At 37.6% G+C, this 12997-nt stretch overlaps 1 protein-coding gene across 2 annotated transcripts in view; it reads right to left on the bottom strand.

Annotated features, from left to right (window-relative positions):
- The window catches only part of DEK (DEK proto-oncogene), a 30515-nt gene that overhangs the window by 16906 nt on the left and 612 nt on the right, over nucleotides 1–12997 (bottom strand). Inside the window, exons 1-7 of one of the 2 annotated variants that reach the window (XM_049654994.1) lie at nucleotides 12814–12923; nucleotides 12530–12689; nucleotides 9229–9330; nucleotides 8871–8980; nucleotides 7798–7892; nucleotides 5887–6007; nucleotides 1281–1469 (exon numbers count right to left, since the gene is read on the bottom strand). In XM_049654994.1, the coding sequence (XP_049510951.1) occupies nucleotides 1281–1469; nucleotides 5887–6007; nucleotides 7798–7892; nucleotides 8871–8980; nucleotides 9229–9330; nucleotides 12530–12680 (768 nt within the window). In that variant the 5' untranslated portion in view covers nucleotides 12681–12689; nucleotides 12814–12923. Of the gene's footprint in view, nucleotides 1–1280; nucleotides 1470–5886; nucleotides 6008–7797; nucleotides 7893–8870; nucleotides 8981–9228; nucleotides 9331–12529; nucleotides 12690–12813; nucleotides 12924–12997 lie in introns of those variants that run through there. The other variant, XM_049654993.1, reaches the window with a different exon arrangement.

Below are 12997 nucleotides of genomic sequence, written 5' to 3'. Positions count from 1 at the left end.
AAAAATTAAAAAAAAAAATTTTTTTAAAGGTTTTAGGAAGCATAGTGAATACATGTAGTCGTAACCCAAAATTTGTTGAAGAATATTACTGCAAAATTGCTATTATTATAGATCCACATATAAACATGCTTCCCTCCTAATGTCCTTAAAATCATTCCATAAAAACCTTAGGGCTAAGATTATTCATCTTCCTTCACACCAAAAATATATTATGAAACACCTGCTAGATTTGTAATATTCTTTTTTAAGTTATGAAGCACTTTATACTTAGCTTTATAGAAATCTTTAAAAATTTGACATTAAAATAATCATGGATTTAAGTACCTAAAAACAAATACACACTCAGTTCATCACATCTTTATTCCTTCTAATCCAGTAGTTATCAACTGGAGGTGATTCCCCCCCTGCCCCACCGGGACATTTGGCAATGTCTACAGATATTTCTGATTTTCATAACTAGAAGTTGGGGCGGGGGTGCTACTGTCCTCTAGTGGGCAAACATACTATAATGCACCAGATAGCCCTCCACAAAAAAGAATCATCTTGGTCCAAAAGTCAAGCCAATTAATCAAGTCCCTAAATAAGACAAAGGAGATGACCCAACTTACAGAGCAAATTCTGACCACTGAAGGGGACACCAAAACAAAGTAAAAAAGAGTCTCTATCAAAACATTATTAGCAATAATAAGAAGTCACTTCCTTGACTGAAGCTACATACCAAGGAAAGGGTATAAGCTAACTCTTTAAATGGTTCAGAGCTCTCCTTTTCCTCAAGTTTCACTTGGGAAACTTAATGCTCTCAAAATTTTACTGATATTCCCAAGTAAAAGAAAATGGCAGGGATTCCTAAGTGGTACAAAACTTGCCCACCCACCAAATAAAACTCAAATGCTATTATGATCATTAAATCATCCCCAATGAGTTGAGAAAAACTGGTGGTTCTTAAACCCCTTGCTTTCTACATAAAACAGAATAAAATGGCTCCGTGCACGCACTCTTCCACTTCCCACTGATCTACTCTAATCTTCAAGGTCCAGTTCAAGTCCAGCCCACACCAACCTCACTCTTCCAACTCCCAAGCTCTCACATGGCCATAAAACCAAAAGCTCCAAAAGGGAAAGAATTTATACTTAACTATTTCTCTGTCTTTGTAACTAAAAACAACCAATATGGTAGATAGTTTCTAGAATCTGTTTTCTGGCCATACCTGTCATAAGACAGGAATATTTAACTCTCCCATGGAAAGAAATGAGAAAACCCACAAACACCCAACATTTTACCTCTTCTTCGCTTTCTTTATCTTCTTCATCTGAAGACTCTTCCTTGTTTTTCTTTTCATCTTCATCGCTGCTGGATTCATCTGTCAGAATTTCAGGACATTTGGTTCGCTTAGCTTTCCTTGCCATTCCAGAACTGTTCCGTTCCTTTTTGTTGCCTTTGCTAGAAGTTTTCTTAGATTTTGGCAATGGCTGTGTACAATAAAGATAACAACAATGGGCTATTATATTTCCAAGTGAATCATTTTTGGTAACTACTTCTCAACTCAGTTATTCTTCTTGTTCCTATCTCAGGGGATATTGCCAAACTTAGCAGCTTTACAGACAACAATTCATCTTTAATGTATCAAGTAAATCTTTCTGTCTGAACTACCAATACCCCTTCATTTGTGTTCTCACACTTAGGCAAGACTCTTTCCAAATGCTGAAATACATACTCTGTGTTCTGACTAGGATTAGATGCCCAAGTACACACTAGATTAAGCTCAGAGAGTTACTTACATGTGGTCAAGGGCAATATCTTGAGTTAGACTCAGAATTCATTTCATTCCTTGTAAGCATTAATGGCTATGCCAGAGGAGCTTCTTGCTTTAGGGGATGCTCTAATCAAAGACTAGAACCATCCATAAAGGAAATAAAACCTCACTTTACACATCCTGAATTTATGAACTATATAGTTTGTATTCATATTACCTCTGGGCTCTACTTTTGCTAATGTCAGGTTTATATTCTCATTGACTCTAAATATGCAATTAGTGTTGGGTATGTTAATTATGAAACTAATTAAGAAACACAAAATACATGTACTGCTATTACTTTGATATTCAATTAAAGCACGCGTATTTAAAAAGCAGAGACCATGTGAAGAAACAATTTGATTATATTAACCAGCAAATTTAATTCTTAAATGCTTTCTTGGGGGAGTATTTGCTAACTTCTGAAATTGAAAACCATAAAATCTTGCATAAAAGATCTGAAAAGATATACACTGAGGAATTAAAATTATTTCCGAAATTATAGGTATCTACTATTTTTATGTTTTCCTGTTATTTTCTGCAATAAGCAGAAATTGTAAGGAAAATCCCAGAACATAACCTTATGATATACAGTTATATAAATGTTAGTGGTAACTGCAGGCACTGTCTTTCATGAAGTTGGCAGAACCGCAGGTTCTTTCTCTCCTAGAAACTTCCAGTCTAGGGGTCACTGTCACCTACACAAAAATTAAGAATAAGGTGGCTGTTTTGTGTATGTTCTGTTCTCAGGTTATGTACAATTCATAAGATAGCCTCTAGCTGCCCAAACAACCTATTCTTCCGAGAGGCTGACTGGCCTACAGCCAATCTACGTCAGTTCAGAAATTTTAAGTTAGTATGGAGTGATTATGTGTCTCAGTTGGTTAAGCATCTGACTTCGGCTCAGGTGCTGACAGCTCAGAGCCTAGAGCCTGCTTCAGATTCTGTGTCTCGCTCTCTCTCTGCCTCTCCCCTAAATCACACACTCTCTCTCTCTCTCTCAAAAATAAATACACATTAAAAAAAAATAAAAAAAAAAATTAAGTTAGTAGACCAATGATATTTCTCAGAGGGGGTTCTCTGTAAGTTTCTATAAAGAAACTTCCTTGAACGTATACGGATATCCTTGTTATACAACCTGTTACAATTACCAGCTAGTACCAGGAACCAAATCCATTTGGATAAATTCTGGAGAAAAGGTGACTCTGACTGTCCAAACTCCCTATTCAATCAATATATGAAATCCAGGACTCAAATATATTAGAAAAGTGTGGTATCCCTTACTATCTCAGTTCAGGAACCAGATACAGGCAGTAAGAATATAATCTATATAAGGAATTAGTAAAGGAGAAGACTGGATGGGTGCAGAATAATCTACACAGGAAAGTGAAAGAATGTTAAACCGTTCAAGTAACCAATCAAGAAAATGCAACTTCCAAAGATAAATAAAGAAGCAGCAATATATAAGTATTTTAGAGCCTTCCTGTACTGGTCCTAAAAACAGTTAAACCTTAACCAGAACCCAGTGTCAACAGCATCATCACTTGTTGGAAACAAAATCTGAAAAATAATCAAACTAGAAGTATAACAAAAAAAAGATAGTAAAACAATGTTAATTCAATAATTTTACTACTATGGGGACAAAAATTAGTTACTAATGAGTTTGTAGTGTTTTTATTAAATGACAAAAATGTAGGTAGTACAGAAAATAACTTGAGATTGATATCAATAGATTAAGAAGTAATCATCGCAGAAGCAGATATGAAAAGTGGATACAAGAGTTAGATTCCATAAGAAAGACTGAAAGAGTGGTTCTCAAAATACGGTTCATGGATCATAGGGTTTCCTGAGACCCTTTTAGAAGCCCACAGTATCAAAATTATTTTCATGATAACATCAAGACATTATTTTCTCTCTTCACTGTGTTGATATTTGTACTGACTGCAAAAGCAAAGATGGTTATAAAATTGCTGGCACTTTAGTACTAATCAAGGCAGAGGCAGCAAACTGCTAGGAGTCATTATATTCCTCATAACCACACACTAGAAGTGAAAAGAAAAAGGTGTTTTAGAATGTCCTTGATGAATCAATAAATACTAGTGATGTTAACTCTCAACCTCTAAGTACGTGACTTTATGACATCTGGGTAACAAAATGGGAGGTACACCTCAAACACGTTTGCCACATACTGAACTTCACTGGTTTTCTCAAGAAAAAGCACTTGCACAATTGAGCTGGGAGCTGAGCCAGCCACCTTTTTCATGAAACACCATTTGTAAAAGAACCGTCAAAGTATGCCTTTTCAGACTTAGGTATTTAAAAGACACGTTCTCAAAATGAACGTGAGCCTGTCCCTTTAAAGAAAATAACTGATGATATTTATTGCCAATAATAAATTTCAAAACTTCATATGGAAAATTCACGTCCATAACCATGAACTTAACAGCCTCCTAATACCTAAAGGTTTTTCTGATGAGACAGTGATTTTATTAATTAATGACTTTTTGACAGTGTTTAATGGAAACGTGCCAACATTTGGAAGATCTACACAATTGAAAAAACCAATAATTTCCACCTGGTGAATGTTGGTTTCAGAGACCACATTACAACTAACCTTTAATAAACTACCACTGTGGAGTTCTGGTGGTCTGTCAGAGAATATCCATAATTATGTCAAAGTTTTTAAAGACACTCTTTTTTTCTAACTACATACTGGGTAAGGCTGGATTTTCTTTACATACTTCAAGCAAAACAATGTGCGATAGATTGAAATCCAGAGCAAATAACAATATAGCGGTCTTTTAAGACAGACATGAAGAGACTTGGAAAAATATAAAACAACGCCATTCTTCTAGTTTTGTTGAAAGTGTATTTTTCATATAATACATTACTTTTGTTAACATGTAGTGGGCTTACTGGTATTTAAAATTTTTTCAAAAAAATAAATAAAATTTTTTCAGTTTTACTTTATAACATAGTAAATATCAAAATAACCCACATAAACAAAAGCTTCTGGAGTCCTCATTAATTTTTAAGAGGGTAATTGGGTCTTAAAACCAACACATTCAAAATCACTGATTAAAAGAATGTAAACATATCCCTCAAAACCTAAACAACTTCTGAATGGCTTCTGGGAAAATGGTATTCAATTTGTCACATGAAATTCTTAAGTAGTACAGGTCTGTCCATAGTAAAAGTTTAAAAAATAGGGAATCTCTCATTTTTAACCAAATTCAAAACACATAAAAAACCCCAAAACCAAACCAAAAAAACCCCCACCATAGCCCTTGGATTTATAGCTATATGACAAAAATATTCTTTATCTGTCTTTCTCCAGCTAATGGTAAATCATACCAAGAGCAAATAAAACCAAAGTTCCAGAGCTATTTTCTGGTTCCTAATCCTTATGCCCTCTCCTCTCCCTCACCGATGGTTTTCCCCTAAACTCCTAGGTCCTCTAGAATTTTCCACAATTTCTTTGCTATCAAAATGAGGAAGATTATGAAAATATTTACTGACAGACTTAAACTGAAAGTGCAAAGTCAGGTAAGTAATACTTTAATAGACATTTGAAGTCAGTAACGAGTCCTATGTTAAACAATTAAGGCAAACCTAATCTGAATTTTAGGAAGAGTGGGGGAAAGTATAAGGCCATTTTACTTCCAACCATTATTCCAGTGTCTAGAAAATACCCAGTTCTATATGCCCATCTTATCTTTCCTCACCTGGTTGAAGGTTGCATATGTTCCCCATCCAGCCTAACACCTCACCCTCAATTCAACCTGTTTCTGTTCTTCCAGTTCCTTCTAGATATAAAACCCTGAATACTTAGTTTGTATTTCTGTCCATTTGACATTAACTTAGTTAATAATTATTTTTCTTAATCTTCTATCTTCTGTATCTGATAAGAAGACAAATCTATATGCCTCCTATGTTATTTCTATCATGAAACTGGTGCATGTTCTTTGAAAGCAGAAGACACTACTGAATGTTGAGAAGCAATGCCGCTAACAAACTAAACTGTTCCATAAAAAAAGAAAGGAAGGACAGACTATAACTGACTCATTACTGAAATAGTAAAAATTGGTCCTCACTTTGCCAGAAGGCTTTGGATGCATTAAGAAATTCAAGATCCTCTTCACCAGTTCGCTATTTACACCTGATCTCTCCAAATCAAGAACCTCGCAGATGCTCTTTAACATGGCATTTCTAAACCTAAAACAGAAAATGAAAGAAACCAAGTTTGTTATGTAGCAAAGTTTATAAACATTCTCCACAACATAAAGGCAATAGCTAACCACAGTCGCTCAGGTACAAACATTAAAAAAAGCATGGGGGCAGGGGGGAGGCGCCTGGGTGGCTCAGTCAGTCAAGTCAGACTTCAGCTCCCGTCATGATCTTACGGTTATGGGTTCAAGCCCCACCATCGGGCCCTGTGCTGACAGCTCAGAGTGTGGAGCCTGCTTCAGATTCTGTCTCCCTCTCTCTCTGTCTCTCACCCACTTATGCTCTCTCTCAAACATTAAAAAAAAAAAAAAAAAAAAAAAAAAAGACATCCAACCCAGGGGGCACCTGGGTGGCTCAGTTGGTTAAGCATCTGACTCTTGACTTCAGCTCAGGTCATGATCTCACGGTCCTGATATCTGCACTGACAGTATGGAGACTGCTTGGGATTCTCTCTCATTCTGTCTGCCCCTCCCGTGCTCTCTATCAAAATAAGTAAGTTAAAAATAAGTCCTTCCTTTAAAAAAAAAAAAAAAAAAGCATCTAATGTTTCCTAATAATCTTGATTAATGTATAAAATACAACCAGATAGGATTATTAATAAATTGAAAACACTATTTACCAGTTAAGCTTTTTAAATTAAAAAAAAAATTTTTTTTAAACATTTCTATTTATTTTTGAGAGACAGAGAGAGACAGAGCATGAGCGGGAGGAGGGGCAGAGAGAGGAGACACAGAATCTGAAGCAGGTTCCAGGCTCCGAGCTGTCAGCACAGAGCCTGACATGGGGCTTGAACGACAAACTGTGAGATCATGACCTGAGCTGAAGTCAGATGCTTAACTGGCTGAGCCACCCAGGCACCCCTTTAAAGTTTATTTATTAAGAGACAGAGAGAATGAGCACGTGCTTGCAAGCAGGGGAGGGGCAGAGACAGAGAGAGGGAGAGGAGAGAGCCTCAAGTAGGCTCCGAGATACCAGTGCAGAGCCCAACTCAGGGCTCAAACCCATGAACCAGGAGTTCATGACCTGAGATGAAATCAAGAGTTGGACACTTAACCGAATGAGCCACCCAGGTGCCCCTACCAATTAAGTTTTAAAGGTAGTAAAGGAATAAACTAAGTCAATTCACTAGAAAATAACGTAAGAAGTTTTCAATACTATAAAATTCATGGACTTAATTTTTCTGGTTGATTATAAGACCAGTGCTCTAACCCCTGAGCTATGGAGCCAAACATAGTTAGTGATTAAACACTAGATTTTCCCCTCAGCACTCCTACTGTGATGAAGGAATAATCATCTCTATTATTTACTATTTTTAAACTATGAAGGATTTAATAAACAAAAGCTCTTAAGAATATATCATCTTGCTTGCATTGTGGCAAAGAACATGTTTTCATCAAATTGATTTTTTTCAAAATAGTTTAAATGGTACCTACAAGCTGGGGGAACAGAAAGGCTGGCGGGAGATAAAGGAGGGAGGGTGGTGGATTTTTCACTCTATTCCCAAGACTTGAATTTTGAACTGTCTGAATGACTTATTTGCGTATGCTTCTAAGAAATAGAAGCATTTTTTAATGTGAGTTTTCAATAATCTTAACAGTAACTACTTATGGGAAACTAATGAATATCCCAAGTTAATAGCTACAAAGAATGTTAAGATCTTGGCATTAAAAGCAAAGAATTAGCAGTCCACTAAAAATGTTTGGATGGTCTTATTTAAAGGTTTAAAAATTAACTCAAAATACATTGATCAAAACACAATACATGTAAAAATAACTTACTTTTTCAACATTTCTTCCTTCTTTTTATATTGGACACTTCCTTTTTCAAATGGAAAGCCACTGAACTGACCCACATTCTTCTTTAATGAGGACACCTGAAAATGTTTCCTTTATTATTAATGCTATTTATTACCCAGTAATGTACATAAGAAAAATTCAAAGCCAACATTTGTATTTTCAAATCTGTTTCCCAGTTATAGTATTGGTTTATTCAACATTTCTTAACTCACAACTGAAAATAGTATTTGTCACTCAAATATTAACGTTATAAAAGGCTTAAAAATTTAATTCTTTAAAAATAACAATTTGAATTGAACAAATTTCCATCTGGGAATTTTTATTGACAATTAGAGAACTACAACTAAATGTTATCTGACAGTATTAGGGGATGTGGAAAGTCACTTCTTAAAAAAAGATCCTTTCCCCAAATAATACACATTACTAGTAATATTTATTTCTTATATGAGAGAGTCATGGATTTTATTTTTTGAAAAGAACAGAAGACCTCCAAAATCCAAAAGTTATACGATTTAACAGTAATGAGACTTGTGTAAATTAGATTGTAGTGAGATCAAATGAGATAACACACAAGATTCTAACATCAAACTTCACTTTGTCCTTGCAAAACCGAAAGCAGTTTCCTCAATTATATGAAATAGATTTGTTTTAACAAATCCCCAAAGAATTACCACCTAATTTATCAGATATTTGCTCAAAATGAGATACAATTACACTTTATCATTTTTTCTGAATAGCTGGAAACCTTCCCAAAATAAATTTCTTCTAATACATTTAAAGATCACTAAAATCACCACAATTAAAAAAATTCAGTTTGGCATAAAAACTATACTACAAAGCCTGGATATTACAATCCTAACTGCTAATATCCAACTATGTATTCTGTGATAAATCATTTAATAAATGTGTGTTTCAGTTTGTTCATTTGTATGGTACAGAAACTGAACTAGTTGATTGCTGAAGTCCTTTCCAGAACTAAAATTATATGCTTCTATTGCACAGTATTGCAATACATAAATATGTTACTAGATTAAAGACATAAAAAAGGTCCTAACTGTGCCAGGTCTGTTGTAAAGTAGTTTATGCAGATTTCTAAGTTCATCCGTTTTCTTTTTACTCAGGAAGAAATGTATCCTTTCAATTTCACAAAGTTTCTGTCCTTTTCCTAGGAAAAAACACACCGTGATAATTAAAGTTAAGCACTATTATGTGTTAATAGATTTACAGTTATTTTAATGATGGTTATTTTTACAGCATAATTTATTTATAGCTTTTGCTCAATAGGGCAAACTAAATGAAATTATACCATTAATACATAACTACTTAGTAAACACTAAAAACTGAGCACTGCTGACCATAATTTTGATATTTAAACATTTTTAGTGTAAAGTGAAAAGAACAGAATAAACTTACCTTGTGCAATTGTAAATGGCTCTCTCTGTAAGGAAGAGACTTGCATGGTCAATCTCTCCACTTTTTTCTTTTCCCTCTTGCCTTCCACGATCAGACTCTTTTCTAGAAATTAATTTAATACTTCTTAAATAACCAGAGGCTTAAAGAACATACTAATTTTATTGGATAAACATATAAGGAAAAACTGAAGAAATCTCTAATACTTTACTCTTCTCCTGAGCATGGTTTTGAGAAGCAAATGAGAGATGAAAAATAGTAAGTTAACAACATCACTGAAATCTTTTTTTAGAGTAACATTTTATTTGCCTGGCAAGTCACAAGGGATCCAGTTTAAAAAAAAGATCAGAAAGCAAAAAACTTTTATTCAACTACAATCATTGCTAATGAAAGTCCAGTCACTTTGTGAACTATCACCAAGGCCGACTCTTTAATTAGACCTAATTCTGTTGATTGCAATTTAGTTTATGGTACATCATCAAATAGCTAGCTTGGGCTGAGTTTATAAGAACTTCAAAAAACATACAAAGAAAGCAATAATTCAGCAAGCTGACGAAAGAAAAACAAGGACCTTAGCTAAGGCAGAGCAGCCTAATGTTGCTATAAATAGGGCAAAATTCTACAAGTTCACATTTACTGCAACTGACTGGGAGGACATTATTTTGTAGTTCAGTAAATGTTTATAACAGTGGTCATAAATCATTCTAAAAAAAGTTAAACTGTTTATGGTGTGGACTGCTTTAAAAAAAAAAAAAGGCTACAGGGGCACTTGGGTGGCTCAGTTGGTTAAGCGTCTGACTCTTGATTTTGGCTCAGGTCATAGTCTCATGGTTCCTGGGATCGAACCCCAAGTAGGGCTCATCAGCAGAGGGCCTGCTTGCGATTCTCTCTCACCCTTTCTCTTTGTGCATGCATTCTCTCTCTCAAAATAAACATTAAAAAAAAAATGCATAAACATTTAAAAACATTAAAAAAGACATATAACATATACTTAAAAACTTAAACCTTTAAACTTAAATGATTTACACCCACTGACACAAATTCAGATAAAAAAGAGAACACTCTATCACTGAAAGTCCTTTCATTCATTCAGCTGAATGCTTGTTTTGTGCAAAGCCTCACTAGATACTAAGGGGCAGGGGGATGAACAGATGATGAAGATACTGAATATCCTGAAAGACATCACGTCTACTGGTGGTGTTTAGTCACAAATATACTCCAAGGAGAAGGTGATACACACCTTAGGAAAGATACAAATAAAAGTTCTCCGAGTTGAAGACGGTAATTATTTTTGGATTAAGGAAAAACGATCAAAACATTTGGAGGTGGCTTTGAAAGATTTGGAGACGTAAGGATCCGCGCAGAAAAAACGAGTAAGGATAAAGGGATTCCAGCAGGTATGTTCTGGCAATGGTGTGCAGAGGGAAGAAAACACACTCTAAAGCAATCCCTGTTATCCTGCTGCTGAAACCCTGACGGACTTAAACCATTTGCTTGCCTCCGATTACCATGTATGAGCTAATGACTCTCCCGACCTGCATCCAGTCAAGAGCTTTCTAAGCTTCACATCAACTGTCAGAGCCGCCAGTGGACAGCTCCCCTTCGTGTCCTCCAGGCACCGAACTCCGTGCGCTCAAACAGAACTCCGAATCCTCTCCACACTTGCTCACCTGTGTGAATTACGTTTTCCAGAAAATGGTAATATTGTCAGCTGGGCTGCCAAAGACACAAAGCTAAGAGTCATCTTTCATACTAGCCCCTCCCCACCCAAGTCAAGTCCACTCTTCTTTGGCAGACTGCGCTGTCCTGTTTCTGAGATGCCCCAGGAGTACAGTCAAATTTTCAGGGCTGACTGGGCTAAAAACCTTCACAATTTTAGTTGCTCCACAAACACGTCAAAGGAAGGAAACAATAATCAATTAGAACAACTACAGAACTCCTTGGGGGTAATTCTGGAGGGAAAAAAAAAAAAAATCGCATTCTGAACGATCATCTGGCCCCTAAGCATTACTGTATCAGCCACAGGTAGTATTTTTTCACGATTTCTATAATTTTTTTCCTGACAGAGGAATCCATCATCCCTGTGGTATAGAAACTTGGGTCTTTAAAAAGAGACTAAACAACAAACAAAAAATCGGAGGTAAAAACACTCAGAAAATTCTGGACTAATAGTTGAGATACTGCAGCCAATTTTTAGTTATTGTATTGTGAATAACTTGAAAGTAATTTATAATTTTCTCCAACCGCTTCAGTACTTAAATGTGGAAATGCTCCGATCTCAGAGCACCTACCACTTCTAACAAACAAAAAGGCATGCCGTGTAATCTCAACCCAGATCGTAGGTATAAAATGCTGACCTGGGGCTGGCTGAGGCTTAAAAGAAATGGGACACTTAAACCCGGGTCTGGAAAGAACACTTCAAACTTCTTCCCAAGTTTGGCTGGAGCCACATATTAAACCAACCTGGATTGGCCTAATATCATCAAAGGACGCTAAGAGAACTGTGATACAGATTTTTTTAAGCGACTGGAAAACATTTTAGGAACCTGGCATACCCGGAAGTGGTAGTGCCCCGTGCATGTTGGAGAAAGTGATGCTCTATCAGTCCCGCATCCGGTAAGGTCCTCCTGCTTCAGGCCTCCAGGCAAATAATGGTTAACAGTGCACTCCTGCAACTCCAAAACTGAGACCGGTTTCGGAGCTCTTTCACAGTTCACCGCTTTCGTATTTAACTACTTTCTCGAGCAGCAACAGCTTTCGCTGGTGTTTCCCCGTGAGAGTGAACTCCCCCGAACCTCTGCAAAGGGCCTCTGCTGAAGTTCAGCAGATGCATGAAAAGTTGTCAAAATATTTCCAGGACTAGCATGAATAACGTCTTCACGTCTGCATGTGTGGTTTCATGAAAGACCTCGCAAGAACTTCAAAGGGCAAAACACCTGTACTTAAATTAGCAGAAGATGAAATTAAAAACAGCAACCCTAGCGACTTCAAAAGCCAACAAACAAGTCTTAAAAACAGATCTGAAACTTAGAAACGTCCTGTCAAATGACGAAAACGTTACGAACGCCGATTGCTGGCCACAAGTCAACCGCAACTCCCAAATGCGTAAATAACAACGCTAACAGCTATTTTCTACCAACCGGAATTCACCAATTCTCTGCCACTGCTCAACACCAAAAAGGGATAAATCTCGCCAACATTCTCGCCAGAGATCCCTCCGATTCAGCGTCTCCAGGCGCAAAAAAGGAGGCAAGAAAACGGTTTTCTGTGAAATCCATCACCAGAGACGCGACTTTTCTCCCACCTTTTTCTTCCTCCTCCTCCTCTTCCTCCTCCTCGTCGTCCTCGTCCTCCTCTTCACTTTCCTCTCTCGGGCCGGGCATCTCGGGCTCTTTCTCGGACGCGGGCTGGGCGGGGGTTCCCTCTCCCTCTGCAGCTGGGCCCGAGGAGGACATGCTGTCGACCTGCGGGCGGGCAGAAAGCCACACGTCTCGGTCCCCTCGGCCCCGGCGGCAGGGACGGGGCGGCCACCGAGACCTGCCCGACCCTTCACGGCCCCAGGACGCCGGGGGCCGCGGGAAACCCGACCTCAAAGTTGCCTCCTCCCGCGGCCGGGACAGCAGCGCTTACTCCCCGGGGACGGCTTCCCTCCGGCTGTGGGCATTCCCGAGGCGGGAAACCGCGGGCGCCGAGCCGCCCCTCCCTCCGCCGGGCCCGCGCCGCCCCCCGCGTCCGAGAAAGAGCCCGAGATGCCCGGCCCGAGAGAGGAAAG

Source organism: Panthera uncia (assembly GCF_023721935.1).
Source record: "Panthera uncia isolate 11264 chromosome B2 unlocalized genomic scaffold, Puncia_PCG_1.0 HiC_scaffold_25, whole genome shotgun sequence".
In the NCBI taxonomy this organism is placed as follows: Eukaryota; Metazoa; Chordata; class Mammalia; order Carnivora; family Felidae; genus Panthera; species Panthera uncia.
Note: the sequence above shows the minus strand (reverse complement) of the source record. Positions and strands in the feature narration are given on the sequence as shown.